The 12,296-nt window shown below is 39.8% G+C and overlaps 1 protein-coding gene across 4 annotated transcripts in view; it reads right to left on the reverse strand.

Annotated features, from left to right (window-relative positions):
* Positions 1-12,296, reverse strand: part of LOC132781634 (carbonic anhydrase 15-like) — a 49,695-nt gene that overhangs the window by 14,834 nt on the left and 22,565 nt on the right. For 3 of the 4 annotated variants that reach the window (XM_067473145.1, XM_067473146.1, XM_067473144.1), the window contains exons 3-4: positions 6,540-6,575; positions 3,678-3,848 (exon numbers count right to left, since the gene is read on the reverse strand). In XM_067473145.1, the coding sequence (XP_067329246.1) occupies positions 3,678-3,848; positions 6,540-6,575 (207 nt within the window). The remainder of the gene's footprint in view (positions 1-3,677; positions 3,849-6,539; positions 6,576-12,296) is intronic. The other variant, XM_067473147.1, reaches the window with a different exon arrangement.

The following is a 12,296-nucleotide window of genomic DNA, read 5'->3' on the forward strand; positions in this document are numbered from 1 at the left end:
ATATGTTACCTCTAGTATCAGAGGCAATGTATCACTTTACATCATTGGGTGAGGAACACAAAACAGATGTTGCTCTTCTAGCCTTCCCATTGGGAACCTAGTTGGTTATCCAGGAACAGAATGCTGGACAAAATAGGCCTTTGGATTGTATCGGCACAGACAGGGGCGGCTCAACCCATTACGTGAAGTAAGCATTTGCAGTAGTTGATTTTGCCCAGGGGCTCTCTTGAGACGCTTCTTGGGGGAAAATAGACCTTGACATATGCGAGTTGTAGTTACTGGGATGTATAGTTCACCTACAATCAAAGAGCGTTCTGAACTCCACCAATAATGGCACTCAGAACTCCCACGATGAACAGAAAATATATTTCAGTGATTGGGGGGGGGGGGGCAAAATACTGTTTGCTTACCATTGAAAATTACCTAGGGCCGCCTCTGGGCACAGACCTTATATTCTTAGATGAGCTTCCAAGAGGCCACAAATGCCATGTCTAAACCTAGCTTGGGAGATGGTTTGTCATCATCTCCATTTATGGGGTGAGTGAACAGAGGACAAGAGAGAAGATCCAATTGCTCTGTGATTGCTGTCACTTCTCCACTCCAGATTACACACTCAAAATATTGGCCAAGATCCTGCATAGCTGTTGTCTAGCAGAAATCTGCCCATGCTCCCCATTTTCAATAAACTGACTTCCTCATGTGTCAGATGCTGACAGGATTATTAGGATTATTAGATAAACAAATACCGAATCACCAAGAAAGAATGTTTCTTTATATGACAACAGCAGCAAGAATTGAATATGCAAAATGATGGAAGCAACAAACTATACCAACAACAAATGACTGGATTACAAACGTTTTTGAAATGGTTGAAATGGACCAATTTTACAACTAAACTAGTTCGCAGAAACTACAAGAAGAATGGAAACCTTTTATGGACTTTATTTTAAAAAAATCAGAAGAAGGTGACCGTAACACGATTCGTGAAGTAAAACTAATATGAATAATATATAAATATATTCCGTATTCTAAAACCCAAAAGGCTGAAGATAGTTGATGGGTTAGTATTTTTTAATAACATAATAGAAATGTATATAATTTCAATGATGTGGATATTATAGAAACGGAGAGAGAGGGGGGCATATGGAGCTTTGTTTCTAAAGTGTTTCTAAAGTATACTTAGTAAAAAACGTGTTACTATAATGAGACTAACAAATGTTCATTTCTATTTTGTTACAGTAATTACGCATACACATTAATGCACTAGTTACTACTATCGGAGAAACTTCAGGGGCTCCTATCTCCCTCATTTTTAAAGCTATTGGGGTGAAACTTGCTACAATGGTAGAACACATTTACCACTCTTTACCCATCAAGCTTATCTATGGATTTTTTTTATGCACAACACTTTAAAAAACTACAAGAGCTATCTTCTTTAATTTTATCTACAATACACAAGATAACCAGGGCACCAATCTCTAGAAGTTTCTGAAAGATTCACACATTTACAGATTTTTTGGGGATTTTTAAAAGTTTAGACCAAAACAATTTATCCTTCAAAAAGCGACAACAGTAATTCCCTTGAATGTCCGCCTGTCTTTATGGCACACAACTACATAACTTCAACTTAGCACAGATTTATACTATTACTTACTTACTGTGGTCCTCTTTTCAGATTCAATAATTTTGTTTACAGTCCTATTTACTGTAAATCCTAATTTTTATGATTTATAATAGTCTTTTAATGTTAGAATTAATATTTTTAATATATTTGTATACATTTTTTGGTTTTAAAATCGAAAACGCCTTGCCTGATTTACCGGGCAAGGGCCATTGCGGCAGTGGCCACCCTCTTGCCAGCCATGCTGCTTGCAGGGGGCTATTCTTGGCTGCCTGGCCAACCAGTGGCAGGACCCAGCCCTGTGGAGGACGAGGGCAGCCCTAGAAAGGCTGGCGGGGCAAGGTGAGGAAGCCGGCCCTGGCCAATCCAGGAGCGGGGCCTACCACGGATTGGCCAGGCAGCCAAGCGGTGGGAAACTTCCTGCCATGCCTGGGGCTTTTGGGGGCTTTTGGGAAGAAGAAGCCCCCAGCAAGCAGCATGGCTGGTGGGAGGGCGCCCACCACCGCTATGATCCTTGCCCAGTAAGTCGGGCAAGGCATTTCTGATTTTAAAACCAAAAAAAATGTATAAAAATAAAAATATTAATTCTAAACCCTAACCGCGAAACAGCGCGTAGAGCATCTTGGATGGAGGGCGATTAATAAGTAATTAAATGATGATGATGATGAATCTCCAGAAAGCGAACCGTGAAACAGTGAGGGAACGCTGTATTATTATTTGACTCTAAACAGCTGGCTGATTGCCCCACAATACCTTCCTTATAACGATCGGGCCAAAGTAAAATCATTGGTTTTTAAATCACTTTATGTTCTCTTGGCTTTACCAAAGTTGCTTAATGCTTGCTTACTTTAGTCCTCTTTGCAGATTCAATATTTTTATTTATTATTATTGGACTAACTTTTAATGGCGACTGCTGCAGACAATTATCATTTGGGTCCTTCAGCCCTCATTTGAGTCCTGAGCAGCATTGCATTCTGGGAAATGTAGTTTTCGGCAGGGTTTTTTGCATTCTCTGCCATTGGGGGCCTTGCTTTACAAGACTACATTTAAGATGGCTGTGTTCTCAATCTCCATTAAGTTTAGTACCGCCCACAGCACCTTCCTTATGGTGACAATGAAGCAAAACTCCAGAGTAAAATAATTGCTTTTTAAGCACTTTATATTCTCTTGGCTTTAACACAGTTACTCAATGGTTATACTGGAAATTAAATTGACCTTGGGAGACATCTGAATGTTACAGAATCTTAACAAATATTATTGGTGAGTGCCTCCATTTCTAAATTCCCCACCACCACCACCACCACATTTCCTGCATTTTTCCATTATCACTTCGTATGCATGAATTTTATGATTTTTTAATGAAATATGCTTTAAAAATGAAATTATGCACAAGAATAATACATATATAGAACCTGCATAGAAGATAGACTAATATAATAAGCATTTACATATGTATTAACAAAATAAACTGACTCTGAGATATGTAAATGAATTGATATTATTAAAACTAGGAGAAAATAGAGCATGTATTAGTAAACTGATAAAATAATTAGAAGGAACACTTATTATGCAGGCTCAAAGGAGAAGATAAAAAAAGACGTGATGATAGAAGAAGACAGGACTAACATGAATACCAGATTATAAAAGCAAGAATCCACTTGCTTTGATAATAGAAGATATTGTAGATGGAATTTCATCATATTTTAGAGAATATGTATAACAATTCCCTCCCTCTCTATATCCCTGGTGATACAAAAGACTCTTGTGTAGATTTAATTTACTAACAAAACTCCATAACCAGCATATGATATTTTTACTATCTCCCATCCCATTTTTCTTTCCTCCCCCCCCCCTTTTTCCTTTAAGTCATAAAACTGTGAAAATAAAATAAAAAACAAATAAAGCCAGATGATGACAGAATCCCAATAGCTTGGTTTCCTGGGCCAAAGGAGATCCAAATGCACATTAAAGCAAAGATGGATGGATGAATGAATAGCAACCTCCAAGTGGCACTGGGAAAGCATCTTTTGAATAGAAGTGCCTCTTTCACGCTCACCTGTGTGTCCATCATTCAGCAATCTCCACCTGCCGGGTGGGGCTTGGTCATACCCTTCAAACAAGATCTCATCGAGGTCCTTGTCCCACTGGGCTTTCCATCGGTCAATATTAATGGGTGACTGGTTCTCTCCTCCACAGGTTGGCATGATTTCTTTCCAGTGTGAAGGTCCTAAGGAGAGTAGGAGTAGCAAGGCGTCACTCCCAAACATGCCCACCACTGTTTCGACGCAGTTCTCTCTCTCTCTCTCCCATCTATTTATTTATTCACTATATTTATACCCGGTAGCAAATCAACAGCCAGTGGAGCTGATGTAACAATGGGGTTGTACACTCCCTGTATGTCACTCCAGTGAGAAATCTAACTGCTGCCCATTGATACTACTTGAAGCTTCCAGACAGTCTTCAAAGGCAACCCCATGTAGAGTGTGCTGCAGTAACCTATTCGAAATGTAAGAAGAGCGTGGACCACTGTGGCCAAGTGTGGCTTCTCAAGGTACTGGTACAGCTGATACACAAGTTTTAATTGTGTGAGTGCTGTCCTGGCCACCACCAAAACCTGGGGTTCCATGCCCAGTGATGAGTCCAGGATCACTCCTAAGCTGTGTCTTCAGGGGGAGTGTAACCACATCCAGCACAGGCTGTAACCCTACACCCTGTTCAGCCTTTCGACTGACCAGGAGTACCTCCGTCTTGTCTGGATTCAATTTCAATGTGTTTGCCCTCATCCAGACCATCACAGCTGCCAAGCACCGGTTCAGAACCTTAACAGCCTCCTTAGCAACAGGCGGAAAGGAATGATAGAGTTGGACGTCATTTGCGTACGTATGGCATCCAACTCCAAAACTCCAGATGATCTCTCCCAACAGCTTCATGTAAACAACATGGGGGAACAGTACTGAGCCCTGTGGGACCCCGCACGTCAATGGCTGTTGGGCTGATCAGGTGTTCCCCAGCAACACCTTCCGAGAACGACCCTCTAGGAAAGACTGGAGCCACTGCAAAACAGTACCTCCAACTGCCATTCCTGCAAGGCATCTCAGAAGGATACCATGGTCTACAGTATCAAAGGCCACTGAGAGGTCCTGGAGAACCAACAGGGACACACTCCCCCTGACCAGTCCCCTACTCAGATCATCCACTAAGGAAAACAAGGCTGTTTCAGTTCCATGTCCCAGCCTAAAGCCAGATTGTGACGGGTTTACATTTAACCGATCCCTTTCGTCGTTCCTTCTGAAGACAACTTTGATCAAGTCCTTGACTTCCCCTCTCTTCTGCTCAATGGAAACCATTTGCATTGATTTTTTCCCCCTTAAAGGATATTGGAAAAACTGACACCTCTGCCAGCAGACCTGTGGTACAGCCAAAATGTTCATTAGATGCCCGGCAGCGTTCCTTCCGTTGTCTCCTACTGCAAAGAGGAGATGCCCTCTTGCTGAGATGCCCTTCATTAATAAGCATGAGTGGGGTTTTTCTTATCAATAATTCAACAGGGTTTCCTTGCCGGGTCTATATTTGGTCTGACAGACAAAACAAGCTATCTTGGGGGATTTTGCAGTCCCGAAGATCAACTGTGGCTTCTGTTCTGGTCCTGTTTATATTTATTGTCCTTCCAGGCACTGGGAAAACCTGTCTGTTGGGAGATGCCATCATTCCCTTAGAAAGGGGAGATCCTTGATCCCACTGCATCATGATGTTACAGAGTCAATCAAATGTGCCTGTATGATGATGTGACCAAGCCAACCTGGAATAAGTGGAATGCTTCTGACCATACTCTGAAAAGGAGCACAGCCATTGCTTGAATAGGCAGCACAGGAGGGCAGACATTGCTTTAAGCCAGTGTTTCTCAACCTGGGGGTCGGGACCCCTGAGGGGGTCGTGAGGGGGTGTCAGAGGGGTCACCAAAGACCATAAGAAAGCACAGTATTTTCTGATGGTCATGGAGATTCCATGTGGGAAGTTTGAGCCAATTCTATCGTTGGTGGAGTTCAGAATGTTCTCTGATTGTAATGAACTATAAATCCCAGCAACTACAACTGCCAAATGTCAAGATTTATTTTCCCCAGACTCCACCACATTTGGGCATATTGAGTATCCATGCCAAGTTTGGTCCAGATCCACCATTGCATGAGTCCACAGTGCTCTCTGGATATAGGTGAACTACAACTGCCAAACTCAAGGTCAGTGGCCATCAAACCCTTCCAGTGTTTTCCATTGGTCATGGGAGCCAAGTTTGGTTCAAATCCATCGCTGGTGGAGTTCAGAATGCTCTTTGATTATAAGTGAACTATAAAACCCAGCAACTACAACTCCCAAATTACAAAATCAATCCTCCCCCAACCCCACTAGCATTCACATTTGGGTGTATTGAGTATTTGGGTGTATTGAGTATTTGTGCCCAGTTTGGCATCCCGCATATCAGATATTTACATTATGATGTATAACAGTAGTAAAATGACTATTATGAAGTAGCAATGAAAACAATATTATGGTTGGGGGTCACCACAACATGAGGGACTGTATTAAGGGGTCACGGCATTAGGAAGGTTGAGAACCCCTGCTTTAAGCCATTGTGGCCAATTGGATGGGCCACCACAAGGTAAGAAGGTGGTCCAATCAGATTTGCCTATGCGATAATGTTCCCAAGCCAACTTGGAATGAGAGCAATGCTTGCTACCTCACTTTGAATGTCACCAAGATAGATCAACCCAACACAAGTACATGATCCATCAACCCTGGAGGATCCCACACAAACCTACAGCTATTTTGTAGACATCCACTATACCTGAAATCCAGAAGATTTCCCCGAAGGACCTCAAGGAATATGAAACAACCATTTAAAAGTCTTGTTTCAAATACTTACCGCATTTAGGACCTTGAGAATCGTAGCACCAAGGACCTGGAAGGGGAACACAAATGAAGAAAGGCAACATATGAGCAGAGAGAATAAGATCAACTGTTAAGATCGTCTGGAGGTTGTTAAGATCGTCTGGAGGGGCCCTGCTCTCGGTCCCTCCGGCCTCTCAGGCGCGTCTGGTGGGGACAAGGGACAGGGCCTTCTTGGTGGTGGCCCCTCGACTCTGGAACTCTCTCCCACTGGAGATCAGAACTGCCCCCTCCATTCTGTCATTCAGAAAACGGGTGAAAACCTGGCTATGGGGTTTGGCTTTCGACGAGTGAATCAATATTTCTGTGATCGGATAGATGATGATGAATGATGGACAACGATTTCACTATGATGACTGACCATTGTTATTATGTGATTGCATTTTGCTGTTATAACATTTTAATTGAATATGTTATATGATGTTTTTAATTATTGTGTTGTGATTTTATTGTTGGAAACCGGCCCGAGTCCCCCGATAGAGGGGAGAAGACCAGTATACAAAATTGCTAAGTAAATAAATAAATAAATTAAGAGGTGGGGGGAAACTATGTTTCATCTCCCATAATTTTGCAGTTTCTCAAGTCACTCCTGACACGCACAAAAATCTCCCATAATCCCCGACCATGGCCAATGGAAGGGGGTTATGGGAACTGTAGCCCACAACACCCAGAGATTGGTTCCCCGAGTTAAACCAAGCTGTATCATATGGTAAAAGGAGGGGAAAAAACATTAGTTGAAGTAATAATGTGGACAGAACAGAGTGTATCAGGACCTTCATCTAATGGCACTTTTATCCCCTCTCTATTAGCTATTTATATATTTATGGTTGAAAGTGAAACAGGAAAAATGAACATTGAAGGGCAGTGACAAAAATCAGCCAATGACATCAAGGCAATGATTAAAAGGAACATGAAAAAGAAAACATTTGAGCTGCACTTGATCATGGGTGGAAACAATTGATTCTCAAATATCATATAGTCCCTCTCCAACTCTATGGCCACAATCAGGGAGTTCTTGATCTTCCCGTTCCACTGCAACTCCCAGCTTTCTTCACCACTGTCTATGATGGCTAGAACCACTGGGCATTGCGGTTCAAGACTATCCGGAGGGCCACATAAAGGCAAAATCCAATGGTAGTCCCAGCTAATGTAGGCTCTTTGAATTAAGGACACTTCTACATGTCAGTGGTGGCCCCCCACCTGTGGAACTCACTCCCCGGGGAGATTAGATCAGCAACTTCCCTTCTCTCATTTAGGAAAAAGCTGAAAACTTGGATGTGGGACCAGGCTTTTGGAAATTCTGGCAGCTAAAAAAAAAGAAAGACCATAATGATGGGCAAATAATGACGAAACCTATTGGACCTATGGAACTCGAGACACTGACCATGAGACTGTTTATTGTTGTGTTATTGTGTTATATACTGATGTTTTTAATTCGTTAATTGTTTAACTATTGTAATTGTTTTTATAATTGTATGTATTTGGATAAGGCATCGAATTGTGCCTTCTTTTTGTAAGCCGCCCTGAGTCCCCCCTTGGGGGTGAGAAGGGCGGGGTATAAGCAACAGAAATAAAATAAATAAAATGTCCCGAAAGACAGCACTCCAAATCATACCTGCAGCAGCTGAAAAGACAAAGAAGAGGTGCCAAAGAAAGAGGAAAAGAGCCAGTTTTGGATTCAAAAACAACAATGCAACGAGTCGAAGGCCACCATTCATTACATGACAGAACACTGGTCGTCCCAGAAATGAGTGTTCATTCTGAGCCACTGGAACAAAGACACACTGGACCACCGAGAAATCTGCCTAGCAACAGCATAGAACAACACACAGCCTTAGTAATGACTATAAATAAAAGGGCTAGTCAGAAGAGATGGAGATTGGATGATAACCTCCTAAAAACAGAAGAGGATATCATGAAAAACAAAAAACTAATTAAAGAATTTTTTGAAATAAATGACACGCAAGAGACAAAAATAGAAATATTGTGGGACGTGTGCAAAGCGGTAATGAGAGGGAACCTCATTCAACAACAAGCAACGAAAAATAAGATAAAGAGACAGGAAATGGATAAAGTAGATAAAAGATTAGAGGAATTGGAGGGTGAATTAAAAAGAAACCCGAAAGATGAAGACATAATGAAACAGACCATAGAAATAAAAAAACAAAAACACCACTTAGAACTAGACCAATGGGCAAAGAAACTTAAATTCTTAAAACAAAAAGAATTCCAGAATGCAAACAAACCTGGAAAATGGTTATCAAGAAAGTTAAGAAAGAAGAAACAAACAAATCAAATCATAAAACTCTGTACAAATAACAGGCTAAGCACAACAGACCAAGAAATAGGAAATGATTTTCATGAATTTTATAAGGATTTGTACGCAGAAGAACCGATCAGCATAGAGGAAATAACAGAATATGTTGGCAAGCAGAAACTAGATAAAATAACGGATCATCAGAGAGAAATTCTAAATAAAGAGATAACAATGGAAGAAATACAAAAAGCTATAAAAAAGCTGAAACCGTCAAAGGCTCCAGGATCTGACGGTTTCACAGCCATTTTTATAAGACACTGACAGAAGAGATTAGTCCATATCTGAAAGTTTTAATGAATAAGATTATGATAGAGCAGAGCATCCCCGAGACTTGGAAGAAGGCTAACATAACATTAATTCATAAAGAAAACACAGATGAAACAAACATCAAAAATTATAGGCCCATATCATTGCTCAATTTAGACTATAAAATTTTCTCATACATATTGGGTGAAAGACTTAAAACTTTTCTTGTGAATTGGATAGACGAGGATCAAGTCGGCTTCCTATCTGAGCGGCATATTAAAGAAAATATAAGAAATATTCTAAATGTAATCGAATATTATGAGACGCACCATGAAAAAGAATTGGCTTTAATGACAATAGACGCTGAGAAAGCGTTCGATAATTTAAATTGGAATTTCTTCAAAATACTATTTAAAGAATTGGATATTGGATACAACTTTCAAAATGCAATCGAAGCAATATACAGTGAGCAAAAAGCAACAATATGGGTAAATGGCATTCCGTCGAAGGAGATTACAATTAAGAGAGGGACAAGACAGGGGTGTCCCTTATCCCCCCTTATCTTTATTATGTCGCTAGAAATACTACTGAGAAATATTAAAGAAAATAAATCACTCAAGGGACTGAGTGTAGGAAGACAGAGGTACAAATACAGGGCATATGCAGACGATCTGATATGCATAATGGAAGACCCAAGAGAAAACTGCTTAAATTGGATGACAGTAATTGACGAATTCGGAAAGGTGGCGGGTTTTAAAATGAATAGGACGAAAACGAAGATATTAACTAAAAACATCTCAAAGGAAAACCTAAAGATATTAGAGGAACGGACTGGAATTCAAATCTGCACAAAAATAAAGTACCTAGGAATATGGATAACGGCAAAAAACTCTCAATTACTAAAGAATAACTATGAAGCCAAATGGGCAGAGATTAAGAAAGATCTGAATAATTGGAAACATTTAAACTTATCAATTTTGGGGAGGATTGCTACAATAAAAATGAATGTCTTACCGAAAATGCTGTATCTTTTTCAGAATATACCAATAATCAGGAATAATAAATTACTGGATAAATGGAGTAAGGAAATTTCAAAATGTATATGGAATGGTAAAAAACCAAGGATCAAGTATACAAACATGATAGATCAAAGAAATAGAGGTGGAATGGGTCTACCTGATCTAAAACTATATTATGAGGCAAGCGGACTCTCTTGGGTGAAAGAATGGATCTCTCTTTAAAAAGAAAGGACATTAACAATTGAAGACTTTGATTTGAGATTTGGGTGGCATGCGTACCTTTGGTACAACCAGACACTAAAAGAAAAAAAATTTAATAACCATTTCATTAGAGCAGCGTTAATAAAGATTTGGAATAAATATAAAGTGAAAATGTATCTAAAAACACCACAATGGGCATCACCTTTAGAAGCGAAGCAAAGAAGATTGCTAGGATGGAATAACTGGCCGACATACAAAGATGTACTAAAGAAAAAAGATAATGAATTACAGTTAAAAACGAGAGAAGAATTAAATACCCAATTTGCAAACATATCTTGGTTTCAATATTTACAACTTAAAGAATACTACAATTTAGATAAAAAATCAGGCTTTATGGTAGAGGAAGACATATGGGACAAAATTCTAGGAAAAAAGAAGAAAAACATAACAATAATATATAACAAATTATTAGAATGGGCAACAGAAAAAGAAGTAATAAAAGAATGTATGATTAAATGGGCAAAAAATCTAGGAAGACAGATACAATACAAAGAATGGGAACAGATTTGGTCACGAAAGATTAGGTATACTTACTCGATCGACTTACAGGAGAATTGGCTAAAAATGTTTTATAGGTGGTACATGACGCCACAAAAATTAGAAATAATGCACAGCAATACTAAAAATAAGTGTTAGAAATGTGAAACGCACATTGGAACTTTTTATCATGCATGGTGGACATGCCCAGTTATCAATACATACTGTAAAATGATAAAACAAGAATGTGAAAAGATATTAAAAACAAAGATTCAAACTAAGCCAGAATATTTCTTATTGGGAATAATAGATGAAGAATTGGAACTAGACCAAAATGAGGATATCCTATTCAATTACTGTATCACAGCGGCAAGGCTAGTCTTAGCAAAAAAGTGGAAACAGAAAGAAGTAGCCACAAAGAAGGAATGGATAAGTAAGATGAAGGACATCAAGGATATGGACAAACTGACCTATGCACTTAAGGACTCATATGGTAAACCAATAAGAAAAACAGATTGGAAGCCATTTGAGGAATACTTAGCAGATGACCAAAATAGACAAGACACAAAAGAAGAGGAAGAATGAACTCGCAAAAAAGGAAGAAAAGAAGAAGAGGAAACCAGAGAGAAGGAGATTAAGGAAGTCAGAAGACCCTCAACACACACCCCCCAGTGCCCCTCCCCCTTCCCATCCCAAATCCCATATACTGTCCACACTACTGTCCCCTGACCCAGCCTCACACCCCTTTCCCCACCCAGTCTATCCCTCCCAAAGTTGCCCACGTCCCAAGTTCCAATACCCTTACCCCACCCCACCCCTTTTTTTACCTATATATTGTAAGAATGTATTTCAATAAAAATATTTAAAAAAAAAAAAAAGAACAACACACAGCAAATCATAGGAGGAGATGGAAGAGAAACTAGCCAATCAGGAATCGGTATTTTCATTCATTCTGTATTCAGAATTCAGAAGTACTCCAAAATCCAAAGTCAAGACATACTTTGCTTCCTGGTAGTTCAGTAGACACCAACTTTGTTATATGCACAAAATGATGAAAATTATTGAATGCATTTTTTTAGAATACATACTTTGTCTCTCAGTCCATTTCAGTAAGATGACCGAAACAGGGTAGAGGTGGTTTTTGGAAACTGATGGCCAACATATAAAGCTCACTACTACCATCTCATTTCCAATCTAGCTCCGACAATAAGACTTTAAACCAGGTTGGAAAAGGAACAGCAGGTCATTGATTAGGAACCTGATGGATCAGTACCAAGAGGGTGCAGAGATACATTGCTGCACATCATGCTTTCGGAAGATTGGTCATCTCTCTGTCTACTCCTCCTTCAATCTAAACCATTGGCATAGAAGGACTTACCCTCAGTATGAGTGACTGGAAAGTCTCCCTATCACT

The sequence above is a fragment of the Anolis sagrei genome, chromosome X, assembly GCF_037176765.1.
Source record: "Anolis sagrei isolate rAnoSag1 chromosome X, rAnoSag1.mat, whole genome shotgun sequence".
NCBI lineage: Eukaryota > Metazoa > Chordata > Lepidosauria > Squamata > Dactyloidae > Anolis > Anolis sagrei.